Source organism: Macaca fascicularis, chromosome 7 (assembly GCF_037993035.2).
Source record: "Macaca fascicularis isolate 582-1 chromosome 7, T2T-MFA8v1.1".
NCBI classification, from domain to species: domain Eukaryota; kingdom Metazoa; phylum Chordata; class Mammalia; order Primates; family Cercopithecidae; genus Macaca; species Macaca fascicularis.
Window position 1 is genome coordinate 120,346,394 of NC_088381.1, and position 16,350 is coordinate 120,362,743.

Here is a 16,350-nt window from a genome sequence, read left to right on the forward strand (position 1 = left end):
GACCACTTCCCCACCCTCTACTGCATTTCCAATTGCCAAGGGACAAGCCCTTTCAACTCTTATTTCTTCTTCTCTTATTTCTTTTATCTCAACTCTTTATTTCATACATATATGTGTATGTGTATCATATATAACTTAATGTATATAAGAGTTTTAGTATTATCTGTTGACTTCCTACTGTGGAAGATGACAAATCATCTCTCTTTCCTGAAACTTAGCTCCACAAATGTAAATACGTCCCATCCCAACTCTCCCAATATAGTTCTAACTTTTATTAGATCAATATCTAGTATTTACTTTGTTGACACAGTAAATACTATTTACAGACGAGCCATATGGTACAGAATGGCCACTTTCCCTTTTTGAGCAACTTCTTCACTATAGTTATAACTATCTTTTTAAAAATTTTGTTTTTTTCCTAATTTCTTCCTAAACTCTTCCACAATTTTCTAACTCTCTCAATACTTCAAATATATCAAGTATACTACCAAATCCATCTTCTTGTAAACATTTCTACGGAGCCTTCTGATTTGCTCCAAGATGGACTCTTGCTACCTGGCCTGCTGCACAACTGCCATCCTTAGGATTCTCTTACTCCCTCTCTTGTGTTGGGTCCTTTTGCCTGTTTTCCAATATCGTCTTCTTTATTGCTCCCTTGTGCCCATTATCTAACACCTTCCTACAAGAGGACATATGGAATAGATAACTTTTGCAGTCCTGCACATCTGAAAGTGTCTTAATTTTATTTTCACAATTAGCTATAGTCGGCTGGGTACAGAATTCTAGGGTCTAGTCATTTCCCCTGAGAATTCTGAAAACACTGCTCCATTTCCTTCCATTTCTAGTGCAGCAATTTAAGAAGTTCAATGCCATTCTGATTCTCAATCCTTGAACTGCAAACTCTTCTTTCCCCTCTGGAAGATTTTAGAATAGTCTTTTAATCTAATATTCTAAAATTTCAAAATAGGATGTTTTAGTGTGGCTCTGTGGTAATCCACTATGCTGGGACTCAATAGGTCCATTCCATCTGGAAGCTCAAACCTTCAGTTCCGGAAATTTTCTTGAATTATTTCTTTGATGATTCCTCCTTTTCATGTTTTATTTTCCTTTTTCTCCTCATTGTCATTTCCAGACAATTATCTTCCCATCCCTCACACATTCTCCTAGCACTTGAATTGCGTATCATCAGATTATTCCACTCACCACCCCACCTTGGAGTCACCCAAAACACCTCAGCCAGGATCACTCCCCATCATTCCATGAAGAATTTAGCTTCTATCACAATGTCACTCTCTCTAGTACTACCCCTGTCTTAATCCTTGGGAATTTTATTATTATCCACGTAGATGATCCTTTCAAAATCCCACTCTCTCAGGCCTTGGCCTTCTTTATCACAGTCATCTTTCTTCAATCATATCTTAACCACTAACTCTACACCTTGCAATTACCAATTACTGCAATCCCCTCTTTAATTTCCATATCTAGCCTCCTCCCCCACACAAACACACATCTCCAGCTCACTCTGTATAGCACACAACTCTAACCTATCAAGACCTACAATCCATAGGTCCTCCCTCTCTGGTCTTCTCTTTCCCCCTAATTAAGCTTAAATTCCCTGGTCAATCTTTATAATAATTTCCCTGCCGTGTTTTTTAGGCTAAAAAATATAATCCAAGTTAACTCATTGTTTGGCCTGTTCAATACTTATGGCTGCAAAAGGAAACATAGCTGGGGAGAGGAGGAGGGAAGCCAAAACAAGCTAGCATCACCATGCTAATGGTGTCACTTTAAATTGCCGATATTAACTATTATTGCTGCCTAACAACCATTCTTTATTTCCAGGCCTCCGAAATAGCTCTCTCAACTCTTCCCTCAAACTAGCTGACGATTTTGTGTCTATTTCACTGAGAACAAAGAACTAATTAAAAAACAAACCAAAACACTTTTATAAACTCTTAGCATCATATCTATCTACCCACTTGGCTGAATGGATGTCCATATTTTCTCATCCCTCTGGTTACCAGAGATGAACCTTCTGTGCTCCCACCCAAGAACAACCCCTGCCCTTGTTCACTAGATTCCATTCTCTCTTGCTTACTCGAAAATTTTGCTCCAGCAACTCTCCCCTCTTTTTCCTGTGTGAGGCATTTCCCCTTTCCTACCAGATCTTTCTCGTTAACATACAAATATGCTTTTTAAAAAATTCTTCTCCTAACCCCATATATTCTTCCAGTCAGTGCCCTGTATTTCTCCTTCCCAATAGCAAAACTTTTCTAACAAGTCTCCATATTCAGTCTTCAATTGCTTTCTACCTATTCTGTCTTATATCCCTCCTACTAGGCATTATACCCCTACCACTCTACAGAAACTGTGCCTGTCAAGGTCACCAGTAACTTCTACACTGCTAGGCATAATGGCCACTTGGCACTTCTGATCTTAAATCAACCTTTCAGCATCATTTGACACAATTGTTCCTGCTCTCCACCTTAAAATTCTGTCTTTACCTTGCTTACTGGGCACTTCTACCATATTCATTCTGTCTCCCTTATCGGTTCCTCCTTACCTTACTGATACATAAATATTGAAGTATCTAATAGGTTCAGTCCTCTCTTTTCCTTCTAGACTCACTCAGTGATCTCTTCTGGTCTCACAGCTTTATTTCTCAAATTTACATCCCTAGTCGGTACTCCCAACATAAAATGCAGTCTAGTAATATCCAACTACCATATTGATATCTCTACTTGAATGTCTATTGGGTATTTCACAAGTATGATGTCAAAAAGTGAATTCCAAGAGCTTCCTCTCCAAACTATCTATTCACAGTCTTCTGAACCTCAGTTGCTAGCAAATTCACCTTTCAAGTAGCTCAGGCCCAAACCCCAGAACCACCCTTGTCTCCACTATTTCTCAATCTATATCCAATAGATCAGCAAACTCAAGTTAGTTTTACTTTCCAAACACTGCTAAAATTCAAACTTACTGCCACCTCCATTGCCCTCACCCTGGTCCAAGCCACCCAGCATCATCTCTTGCTTGACTTATTGCAATAACTTCCTATTTTTCTCCCTTACTCTGTCTTTGCTCCTTCCAATCTAAGCTAGTCAACATTATTTACTGAATACTGGGCACTACTACACCAGGTACAGGAGGGCTATAAGGAAATCAGAAAGAAATAGCTAACACTTTGAGAGCACCTACTACACTCCAGGAACCATTTAATTATTCATTTAATTAATTAATTAAAATAATTTTAATTATTCATTAAAGCTCATTTGATTCTCACAATTACACTAAGAGGTAGGCATGATTTATTTTCCCCATCACTAGGAAACTGAAATTAAGTAACTTGTCCAGGGACTCACTACAAGTAATCAGTATGGCAAGAAGTCTAACCTAGAGAGTTCTTGTTCAACCACTGTATTATGCTGCCCATTTAAAGAAAAATAGTGTAATAGTAAAGATGCTTTAGATTTATTTTAAATATTAAGACTGTAGTAAGAAAATACACTATCTTAAGTACTTCAGCATACATAAGTACAGAGGCACAGCAAAGATTAAAGCAAAAGTCAAAGAATACCTGGTATTCCAGTGGCTCTTACATATGAGAATATAATATTTGCTTTTCCTTTCAGAGCATTTTCTATGTTCTGAAGGTCTTCCAGGTTGGTAATATATTTCACTTCATTAAAAAGAAGAGCACTGAAATAAATACAGACATAATTAGTAGAAAAATCTGGTATGTATTTAGTGACACCACACTTCAGTTAAAGAACCTAACCAAAAGAGAAATATATCTCCATTGAACAAATTATCAGTAGTGATAATGTAAGCATTTTAATGATACTAAATTAGAATCACTCTCCAGATCATTAATCTGTCTCTGAGAACATCAACCAGGGACAGTTGTGAGACGGTGTTCATTCTCTATTACAATGGTCTCAACAGATTAAAACTGTATTCACTAACACCCTAGTCTGGCCAAATAATCCCACATAGATCTCTCAGCCTTGAACACATTTAAGCCCTTCACAAACCTAAACAGCAGGCTTCTTTGCATGGCCTATAAGGTCTAACAAGACCTAGACCTTGTCTATCTCTCCAACCTCATTTTGTTCTACCATTCCTCATGTTTACAACATTCTAGGCAAACCTCAGAGCCTCTGCACACAGTTTTCTTTGCTGGAAGCTATTCCTTTTGTTCCATTTTATAAGTATGATCTCAGATTAAACATCATTGCCTCAGAGAAGTCTTCCCTGTTGGTCTTGTGTAAGTAAAGCCTGTAGCATTTTCCTCTCATTTCACTAGTTGATTCCTTTATAGTACTTATTACAATTTATAATTATTTATATATTTATTTACTTGTTTATCCCCACCTTTCTCATTAAACCCTCACGCCCTTGAGGCAAGGATTTTGTGTATTTTATCACTATATCTGTAAAAACTTATAATACAGCCTAGTACATTGTAGATATTCAATAAATATTTATTGAATGAATGAAAGAAAAAGTAGGGCAGGAATTACTTACTCATTCTTTATTTGAAAAAATGGAAGTTCAAAACACTGAAGAGCTTACTCAAAAACACATTTATTGCATCAAGAAGCCAGGGACAGAATACAGAACAGGTGTTCTCAGTACTAGTCCAGTGATCTTTCCACCTGACTGTAATTCTTCCAAATCATCCCTTCGGTGCATAAGTCAGATTGACTGATCATATTTATTCATCCCAAATTATCCCTTTTTTAAAGTTGTCTACTTCTGTATAAATTATCTATCCCTAACAACTCATTCCACTTAATCCCCATGTGCATAAGTTGTGTATTTTTGATAGGCTAAACTTCAAAAACTTTTGAAAACTTCAAAATTTTCATGTTGCAGGTCCAATACTTAAACGAACAAAAGTTCACTCAAATACTTCAAATAAATTAGTCAAACACAGTTCCTCCTATAAAGTTTTTCCTAATACAGCAGTTCTCAAACTTTTGGTCTCAGGAAACTTTTATATCCTTTAAAATTACTGAGGTCCTCAAGGAGCTTTTGTTTATGTAAGTTATGTTTATCAATAGTTGCCAAAATAGGAATTAAAACAGGAATTTAAAAATATTTATTAATTCTTAAAAATAAATGCCATTACATGTTAACATAAATACTTTTTATTTAAAAAATAACTAAAATTTACAAAACCAAAGGAAAACTTAGTGAAGAATGGTATTGTTTTACCTTTTTTTTTTTTTTTGAGATGGAGTCTTGCTCTATTGCCCAGGCTGGAGTGCAGTGGCACGATCTCAGCTCACTGCAACCTCCGCATCCTGGGTTCAAGCGATTCTTCTGCCTCAGCCTCCTGAGTAGCTGGGACTAGAGGTGCGCACCTCTATACCTATTTTTTTTTGGATTTTTAGTACAGATGCAGTTTCACCATATTGGCCAGGCTGGTCTCGAACTCCTGACCTCGTGATCTGCCCGCCTCGGCCTCCCAAAGTGCTGGGATAACAGGCGTGAGCCACCGCACCTGGCCTTGTTTTACATTTTTTGCAAATATCTTTAATATCGGACTAAATAGAAGACAGCTGGATGTTCATTTCTGCTCCTGTATCCAATCTGTTGTGACATCACACATCATGTAGCCTCTAGAACCCCCAAACCCCATTCATGAGGGAATGAAAGTGAAAAAGCCAAATAATGCCTTAGTATTACTATAAAAATATTTCCACTTAGCAGGCACCCTGAAAGCGCTGCCCTAACTTACGCTGGCTGAAATATTTCCCCATTCATTACAGATTTCTTCCACTTTTTAAAAGAAATGTAAAACTTGATCTTCTATCATTCCTAGGGCTCTCGTTTTGCTTTTATAAGAAATATTTGCTGGGCAGTATTCACTATGTGCTAGATATTTTCAGGTTTTCATTTAACCCTTCAACAATACTTCTGGAACAGTATTACACACATACTCACACACAGACAGCAATCTGAGAGACTAAGTAACCTGCTCCAAATCATACTTCTAGTTGCTGGTAGAGCTTCTGACACCAAGGCCAGAATTTTCTAAATTGTATTACTGACCACTCATAAAAATGGGAAACCAGGTGGAAAGGTGGCAACTAAAGAATGGCAATAGAGTCTCAGTGGCAAGCTGAACTATTGACTGCCTATACATTTTGACTAACAAGTCCAGAATCACCCTTCAGTTACTTCAAAACAGTTGGGTGGTACAATCTAGTTAACTTAATTGGACTACCATGTAAATTCTAGGCTTGGAAATTACATTCACCTAGTCATTACTTTTATTGTTTTATTATCTCCAATCTATTTGCTTCAAAAATTAAATCTGAGTGTACAACTCTCCCCAACCATTGTTTGCAATAAAGACTGGCAAATATTTATTAGGTACTTACCACATGCTAGGCATAGTACTAAGCACTTTATGAATAGTGGCAATTTGTCAATTTGGGGGCTGCCCACTCCCTTTTGCTTTGTCCAGTTTTCAAAGTCTTCAAGGTAGGCAGAGCCCAAGTGAAAGATCACACTGTCAACCTTGCTTTCCCAGATTCCTTGTTACAAGGCATGACTATCTGACAAACAATCACTTGCCTGAGATTCTGAAGCAGGAGCAAGTGATACCAAGAACAAGGAACAGTAAAGAATTATTTCAAGAGGCAGTGGCAATAACAGTTGGCTTCAAAGGTAGCAATGACAAGTGTTAGTCACAGCCCCAATGCAGGTAATGCAAGCCATAGTATCTAATGCTCAGCAATAATGCAGCTGTCTTCCTCAGACTCATTCTGTATCATAACTTTCACTGTATCCAGAGCTGTCTAACCTTTGAGTCCAGTTCTCCAGCTCTTCTAGCAAGGCTGAGATTTCCTATATCCCCTCCAAATCCTTTTCTGCTTAAGCCAGTCAGACCCAGATTCTAGGGCTTATAACTAAAAATCCTCAGCAATGCACTCTGTCTTGTTTAATTTTCATGGCAACCATCTGAAAGTAGAACTATCATTAACCCCATTTTAAAGATAAGGTCATGGGGCTTAAAGAGGTTACCCTGCCTAATGTCCCAAAGCTCATTAAGTAGTCATTATCCATGACATAATAATAACCAAAACTAATGACATTCATAATGTAATGATCTCTATTATTTCTCCCAATGGCTTCCTCACTTTAATATATTCTTTAATATATTAATTTTCAGAATATGAGGATCCATTCCACAGTCTGTGCTTCCTTACTCCAGTTCCAAAGAGGAGAAATACTGACAAAATGGGTTAAAGGAAAAGTCTCTCTTGGGATTTTCTTGCTCTGTTGATGGGGTAAAACAGCCTGGGGCTGCTCTAACTAGGTTCTTCCTGTCCCAGAAAGGCCTTCATTTTCTTTGGCATGCTTTTCCTGAGATTTTCCTGCAATAACTATTAGGTAGATAAGATATTTGGCCAAGAATTGAGTGGGTGTCAGAAAGAAAAACAACGAAGGGTCTACCTGACCCTACTTTTAGAGCAGCAGGCAACTCAATCTTTTTCGAGATACAGACAGTTTCTGTATTACATTTCTGTCATCATTCAAATTCTCAGAACCCAACAAAAAGGAAAATGTAAATGTTTTACCATACCAAAACCCCCAGGAAAAAAAAAAGAGAGGAAGAAATGACTTTTATCTAAATTAATTACTGTGTATTATGACGGGGCAGATTCACACATAAAAAGAAATATCCCAAACTCTTTTAATAAGTATATCTAAATTAACACAGATTAAAAACAAATCAAACAGGTAGAAGCCACCTCTTGAGAGTACAATAATAAAGTTCGCAAATATCAGTCTCAGTCTTTTGTCATAAATTATATATTCTCCTATTAGCTTGTTTCTTATAAAATTCTTACTACTAGAAACAATTTTATGACCTTAAAATTTAAGAGTATTTCTGGTCTTCCCATTCTTAACAACGAAAAAGTAAAACTTCCAAATTCATCATCCACAAATCCAAAATTTAAGCACCTAATATATGTCATGTACCACGTATGCACTGGTAGAAGCACTTTGTATAAAACTTTGCAGTTTGGAGATATAACCATTAATACCAATTAACAGAGCTGTAAGGAATTCAAATCCAAGAAAAGCAATTTTTTCTCATAATTTCCCAGTAAAAAGTACGTCATTATCGAACAGGAACCCACCTGACAGTATCTTATAGGAACAAATCTGATACAGATAAAAGAATGAGCAATAGCTCAATATCTATTCAGAAGAGACCAGCATGGGCACAGTTCAGGAGTTTTAGAGGAGGACAGTTGTAAAAGTAACTTTCCCCTGAGGTTATACAGTAACAGTGCCTAAACACTCAATCCTTACGGTCTGCAGTAATGTGTTAAAGAATAAAATATTAGTAGAAACTATGACAGTTAAAAATCATTCTTCTAATATTTGAAGTTCATGTTATGAGTAGTATGGGTAACATAAAAGGAAAGGAACTTCTGTTTTCTAATAAAATACAGTATTGTCACAAGAAGTACCATATCTTAATAAAGAGTCAATGAGGTTTCACTGTTTCTTACTGGATTATCTTTTCCTTTTGCATCATTTGGTGATTTTTTTTCTTTTGCATCATTTTATTTATTTATTTATTTTGAGGGTCTTGCTCCGTCACACAGGCTGAGTGGCAAAATCATAGCTTACTGCAGCCTCAAGCTTCTGGGCTCAAGCCATTCTCCTGTCTCAGCTTCATCCAAGGAACTAGGATGACAGGCACACATCACCATGCCTGGCTAATTCCTAAAATTTTTTTGTAGAGACTGGGGTCTCATTATATTGCCCAGGCTGATCTTGAACTCCTGGCCTCAAGTGATCCTCTTCCCTTAGCCTCCCAAAGTGCTGGGATTACAGTGTGAGCCACCTCACCTGGCCTGAGGATTCTTAGGAGTCAACAATGAGTACAGGTAAAAAAGAACGGGCTGGGCATGGTAGCTCACTTCCTGTAATCCCAGCACTTTGGGAGGCTGAGGCGGTGGATCACCTGAGGTCCAGAGTTTGAGACCAGCTTGGCCAACATGGTGAAACCCTGTCTCTACTAAAAATACAAAAAATTAGCTGGCCATGGTGGCAAGTGCCTGTAATCCCAGCTACTCGTGAGGCTGAGGCAGGAGAATCGCATAAACCCAGGAGGTGGGGATTGCACAAGGCCGAAATCACGCCATTGCACTCCAGCCTGGGCAACAAGAGTGAAACTAAAAAAAAAAAAGAAAAAGAAAAGAAAAAGAAGAATGGCCTTTCATTGCAACTGCTGCCTCACGGCAAATATTCCCAGCAACTGCCACACCATGAACTCACATTTGTTTTTTCTTCTTAACTGATAAATAAAACTTCCTGCATTTATATATATATAAAACAAATAACATTTTAGATCACTGGGAAAAATCCATAACACATTATTTTCACGTGTTATTTTGATCATCACAATAATCTCATGAGGCTGCAAGTATAACACATAAGAACAAGGAAAATAAATATAAATTGCTCATATTCTCAATCAATAAAAATTAGTTGGGCCGGGCGCAGTGGCTCACACCTGTAATCCCAACACTTCAGGAGGCTGAGGCGGGCGGATCACAAGATCAGGAGTTCGAGACCAGCCTGACCAACATGGTAAAACCCTGTCTCTACTAAAAATACAAAAAAAAAAAAAAAAAAAAAAATTAGCCAGGCGTGGTGGCGCAAGCCTGTAATCCCAGCTACTCAGGAGGCTGAGGCAGGAGAATTGCTTGAACCCAGGAGGCGGAGGTTGCAGTGAGCTGATACTGCACCATTGCACTCCAGCCTGAGTGACAGAGTGAGACTCCATCTCAAAATAATAATAATTATTAATTAATTAATATAAAAATCAGTTGTTACTTTCCTTTTCTAAATACAATCCTCTCTCAGTATCCTCAGGGGATTGATATCCAGGATTGATTCTTGGATACCAAAACCCATGGATGCTCAAGTCCCATATAAAACGGCAGAGAATTTGCTATAACCTACACACATCTCCCTGTATACTTTAAATCATCTCTAAATTGGCCGGGCACGGTGGCTCAAGCCTATAATCCCAGCACTTTGGAAGGCCGAGACGGGCGGATCACAAGGTCAGGAGATCGAGACCATCCCGGCTAACAAGGTGAAACCCTGTCTCTACTAAAAAAATACAAAAAAAACTAGCCGGGCGTGGTGGTGGGCGCCTGTAGTCCCAGCTACTCGTGAGGTTGAGGCAGGAGAATGGCATAATTCTGGGAGGCAGAACTTGCAGTGAGACGAGATCCGGCCACTGCACTCCAGCCTGGGCGACAGAGCGAGACTCCGTCCCAAAAAAAAAAAAAAAAAATCTCTAAATTACTTATCATACCTAATACAATGTAAATGCTATGTTATACTATATTTTATATAGCATATATGTTATAGTATATATAGTATAGTGTATATGTAGTATATATGGTATATACAGTATCTATATAGTGTATATATAGTATAAATAGTATATATAGTGTATATAATATAGTATATATGTTATACCATATTTTAAATTTTATTTTTTTTACTGTTGTATTGTTATATTTGATTGCTTTTTTCAAATATTTTTGATGCACTTGGAGTTGAATCCACAGATGCAGAACCTGTGAATATAGAGGGCCAACTGTATTACCATTCTTAACCCCATCTAGAAGCTGGAAGTAAAATTTTCCTCACATAGTGAATGAACCACTCAATTCTACCACTTTTCACTTTGTACATTTAGAAAGCAGAGTTAAGAATTTTTAGACTATAAATCCAAATCTCATTTTTAATTTAAATTTCATTTATTTCACAAAGTGGTAATACTTTTATAGGATTCGAAACACAAAAGGTACCAAAAAAGTTAAAGACTAAAGAGTCTACCTAAAAGTCCTTCATCCCCCACCCCCAGCTTCCCCATATCATTCCTATCAACCAATGTGTTCAGTTTTTGTGAAACCTTGTAATATTTATGCCACATACATGTATACTATATGCATTTATATGTGCCCCTGTAGAAAGAAATCCTGTGTTGCTCTCCCAGTGCTCCCACACAGATCAAGTCTCCTGAAGATCAAATCTAGCAAGATAGAAAAATGGAGAATTCTCATTCCAGGCATGTTTCCTTTTCTCCAGGAGCCATCTGCTTCCATTCAAAGAGAAATAAAACATATCTGTCATATTGCAAAATATATATTTGGTCCTCAACCCCGCTTCCTGGCATACAACTCTTAATATCCTTACAATCTCCACCAAACTGATGTCTTGTGTAAGCTAATGTGCTGACTGTTGACTGGCGGATAGCTTTGGGATGAGGCCTGGTCACTAAAAGACCAAGGCATGATTAGAGGGTTAGGACTTTCAGCTCCAACCCTCAATCTCTGAGGAGGAGAGAGGTGCTAAAGGTTACTTGGTCACCAATGGCCAATGGTTTAATCAATCATATCTACATAACAAAGTCTCCATAAAACCCCAAAGGGACAGAGCTTGAAGAGTTTCCAGATAGCAAAATGCACAGAAGTTCCTGGAGGGTGGCACACCAGGGGAGGGCATGGAAGCTCCACGCCCCTTCCCATGTGCCCTGCCCCATGCATCTTTTCATCTGTATCCTTTGCAATACCCTTTGTAATAAACCAATAAACGCAAATAATTGTTCCCCTGAGTTCTGTGAGCCACTCTAGAGAAACAGCCAAGCCCGATGAGGGGCTTGTTGGAGCCATGAGAACCCAAATTTATAGCTGTTCAGACAGAAGCATGGGAGCTTCTGTCCTATGTGACTGGCATCTCAGGTAGGGGGCAGTCTTGGGGACTTGGCCTTCAACATGCAGGATCTGATACTATCTTCAGGTAGGTACCCTCAGAATTGAATGACAGGACACCCCACTGATGTCAGCTACAGAGGTGGTGTGTGGAGAAGACTCCTCAAACATCTGGTCGCACAAGTATTCTATGCTTTGAGGGAACAAAGGAAAAATAATTTTTGTTTTTTCTACACACTATCTTCTCTTCCCCAGAGTCAAATGCTTATATTTAGGGATAGAGGCCTTCCTCTTCTGCTCTTACATTCCACAGTAAAAGATAAGCACTTTCTTTTCAGAGGGGAAGAGTAAGTGTGTCAGCTCCTATATAAACTCGGATATTAATAATGTTGAAGTTCTCCTTCAAACCTTGCTATGTATAGGAATAAGCATCTGACTCTTGCCTTGTCATTCTGCAGAGAACTAGCTATGAAGATTGCACTACCATGCTACTCTGGCTGCTGTTATTGCTGTAAGGTCAGTTCTCAAATTCAGAGGTCTTCTATGTGTGTATAACACACATATATATATAAAACACAGACACACAAGTAGGGTAACAACTCAGACTCTTCAGAGTTTTGGACTTAACACCCCCTCTCCTATGTAAAAAGTATTATGCTATGCCCTAACCATTTGATGTATTTCACTTACTATATCCTGCAAAATCAATGCGAGAAAATTTTAATAGACTGGCAAGTCACTATATTTTAAATCAATGATGTTTCAGCAATATTGTAAATATCCTACCAAAAAAGGTACATAATTGACAATAATGGTCCAAAAATATATGTTTCAAATATTAACAATTAGTATAAACATAATCCTAAGTTTATACTTGTTATTCTATCTCAGATTTCACTAACTTAATTTTTTCTTCAATTCCATATTCTGAAAATAACAAATTATCTAAAACGTTGATCTTTTCTGTTGACGAAGTAGCAAAGTTCAAGTATAACTGTAGGTCACTGGTCCAGAGTAAAACATTCTAAATAAGGAACAATTCAAATGCTTTGGGATAAAAGTAATAGCATGGGTTACACATTTTTAAAAAGCAAGGCAAATAAAGTAACACATATTCTGTAATGCAAGCTTTTAGTTCATAAACAAGTATTTTGAGAAAAATCCAAACATCTGTAAATATTTCTTCTTATTATTAGGCTAAGTAGTGGATTTAGATCAAAAATAATGGAATAGTTAAAATTAATATATTTTCATATGTATGTCAATGAATTTTTGTAAATGGAGGCAATCCCAGGAAATTTTGACTTGCCTGTTTACTGACTAATAAAATGTAAATGTAGAATTATATATGATATATATATACAGCTCTTATGTACATATCTAATAGTAGATAAGAGTATCTTAGAAAAAAGGCAAGAATATAAACAGAAAAAATTGCTTAGTAATAAGTTACAGTAATAATATCCTTAATATAAGAGAAATACTATTTTGCTTATTATTAATAAGTATAATAGTTGTAACTAGTTCATTTTTCAATTTATAATAAAAATCCATAAGATTGAAAGACACAAAATTAGTATGCAGAAATCAATCTTTCATATACTGGTATATATATTATACCAAGGTATATATATGTGTGTATTTATATATAATATCTATTATTATAATACCTATTATATAAATTATTACATAATACATATTACATAAATTATGTATAATACCTATATTATAATATATAATATGTATTATAATTATATAGAATAGATATTAATAATTACTATAATTATATAAATACCTATTCTATATAATTATACATAACACCTATTCTACATATTTATATATAATACCTATTCTACATATTTATATAATACCTATTATATGTATTTATATATAATACCTATTACATATATTTTTATATATCTATTATATATTATATATAAAATATCTATATATGTATTTGTGTGTATATACATATATATAATACCTAGGTATATATATGTGTATATATATTATACCTCTTATATAATAGATAAAGGTTTGACAGGTATAGCCTTGGAATATTGCATACGATCAGGCCTGAAAGATCACATAAGGATGTTGGCCTAGAGCTGGACTCCTCACTTTTCAGTGGCTACCCAAAAGCCTAAGCTTATACAAAGGGAAAACAAAAATTCCCTTCCTCTGACCCCATGTCTACTCTTCTACTCTTATCTCCTGCTTCACATTTTATACTCTGGTAAAACCACCACCTTCTCCCAACTACTTCTAACCTCTATGACAAGCTTGTCCAACCTGTGGTGGCTCATGGGCCACATGCAGCCCAGTACAGCTTTGAATATGGGCCAACACAAATTTGTAAACTTTCTTTAAACATTATGAGATGTTTTTGCAAATATTTTTAAGCTTGTCGGCTATCATTAGTGTATTTTATGTGCGGACCAAGACAATTCTTCTTCCAATGCAGCCCAGGGAAGCCAAAAAAAAGATTGAACATGGCTGCTCTATGCCTTTGTCACAAAGTTCCTCTTGCTTTTCCCATCTTCCCCTTTTTCACCAAGTACTTATCCTTTAACACTCATCCCAACTGCCACTTCCTTCAGGAAGCCCACCTAATAAATATCCACCCTCATTCTAGACATGAGTAACTATTCCCTTCTCTGTGGATCCATTAGCCCTTATGCATACATACTTCTACTATGTTCCTTACTTATCACATATTAATAATAGATCCTGTTTCTGTATCTGTCTGTGCAACACTAAATTCCTAGAGAACAGAAGCCATATCCTATTCTGTTTTTTATAGCCAATGTCTAACAAGTGTCTGGCACACAGCAGGAACATGGGGAATAATTTATTTGTGGATTTCAAGTTCTATAAATCAGCATTAGTACAGCACTTAGAACAGGACACTACTAAAGGAGGATTGAATGAGCTGAGCCTCATGGGGTAACCAGTTTAGATAACACAGTCCTCAGTGCTGACAGCCTCTCCATATCTAGCGCCAGCTGTTTCAAAACCACCTTGTCATCAAGTTGTTCAATGTGGATATGCCACTCCAGGATTTGGTGTCAAATGTGGATTCATACTTTATGAAAAGACTTTTTTTTCTGTTTCTTCACCCTCATTTCTGGGTCATCAGGTATCCACTGGAAAAACAGCTGCTAACTAGTAAGCTTCCTGAGAACAAATGTCATATCTATTACTTGGACTTCTTGCTAAGCTTCATAGAACTCCCACCATCAAGATGGCTACCCCTCTGTCCCAGGAAAGGGATTCCAAGGAATTCCTTCCTCAAAAGACCATCTTCACTCATTACAATTGGTTCCTTAGTCTACAAATATCAGGGCCCATGGTTGTCAGGAATTTCTAAAGGCCTTTTGTTAACATATTATTGGGACTGGAACATTTGTAAAGTGATAAGCACAACTTTTCACCTGTAAGTTTTGAATTTCCAGGAGTTAAACTACCAATTTTTGTAGGTAAGAGAGGAAGAGGAGACCCAAGGAGAAAAAGACCGTCAATGTCAGCAAAGGTCTTAGTGGACAACAGGCTTATAACATTAAATTGGAAAAGTCCATGTAAACCTGTGTCCTTAACAAGTTATATTTTCTAGCTCTGTTACGGAAGAGAATATCAGACTTAATTCAGGGAAAGATTCCAAGAATGGTCCCCAGATAGACCTAAATACCAGGCATGGAGATTCCAGGCCAGAAAACTTAAAACTTTCTCTCTCAGTAAACACTGAGGTATGTGCTGGGACAAACTCTTTCCATACTAACTGGGCAGGCACAGAGCTAGAGAATCCAGAAAGAAATCCAGCTGGGATAAGAAGAAAGCCAGGTACTTAAAAAATCCCCATGAGAATAACGAAGATGAGTGGCACATGCCTATGGTCCCAGCTACTCGGGAGGCTGAGGTGGGAGGATCGCTTGAGCCTGGGAGGTGGAGGTTGCAGTAAGCCAAGATCATGCCACTGCACTCCAGCCTGGGTGACAGAGTAAGACTCCATCTCAAAATTTAAAAAAATTAAAAAAAATAAAAAACAAAGATGAGGTTCCTACCTGGTACTATGGTCTAAATGTTTGTGTCTCCCCAAAATTCATATGTTGAAATTCTAAATGCCAATATGATGATATTAGGAGGTCATAAGGGCAGAGCCTAATGACCTCATTCAAGGGCAGAGCCTAATGAATGAGATTAGTGCCCTAATAAAAGAGACCCCGAGAGAGCTCCTTTATCCTTTCATCATGTGAGGACACAGGGAAAAGATGACCAGCTACAAACTAGGGGCCCTGACCCAACACCAAATCTGCCAGTACTTTGATCTTGGACCTCCCAGATTCCAGAACTGTGAAAAACAAGTTTCTGTTGTTTATAAGCCACCCAGTCTATGGTATTCTGTTATAGCAGCCTGAACAGACTAAGATATCTGGCAAAATCCTCACTCCACCAGTTGGACCTCACTTGGTATATGGTTTTGTTGAGTCATCTCCTACTCTTACAAAAGTATCTCCATGTTTCTGTATACCTTGCCATTAAAAAAAATTTTAGATCCTTGATGTGGGAAGATAGATTAGTAATT

The 16,350-nt window shown here is 37.2% G+C and overlaps 1 protein-coding gene across 29 annotated transcripts in view; it reads right to left on the minus strand.

Annotated features, from left to right (window-relative positions):
• The window catches only part of TXNDC16 (thioredoxin domain containing 16), a 115,716-nt gene that overhangs the window by 83,870 nt on the left and 15,496 nt on the right, over nucleotides 1-16,350 (minus strand). For all 29 annotated transcript variants that reach the window (XR_012415792.1, XR_012415795.1, XR_012415798.1 and 26 more), the window contains one exon: nucleotides 3,578-3,699. Coding sequence is in view for 9 of the 29 variants with exons in the window: in XM_005561262.4 (XP_005561319.3) it covers nucleotides 3,578-3,699 (122 nt within the window). In the remaining 20 variants the exon portion in view is untranslated. Of the gene's footprint in view, nucleotides 1-3,577; nucleotides 3,700-16,350 lie in introns of those variants that run through there.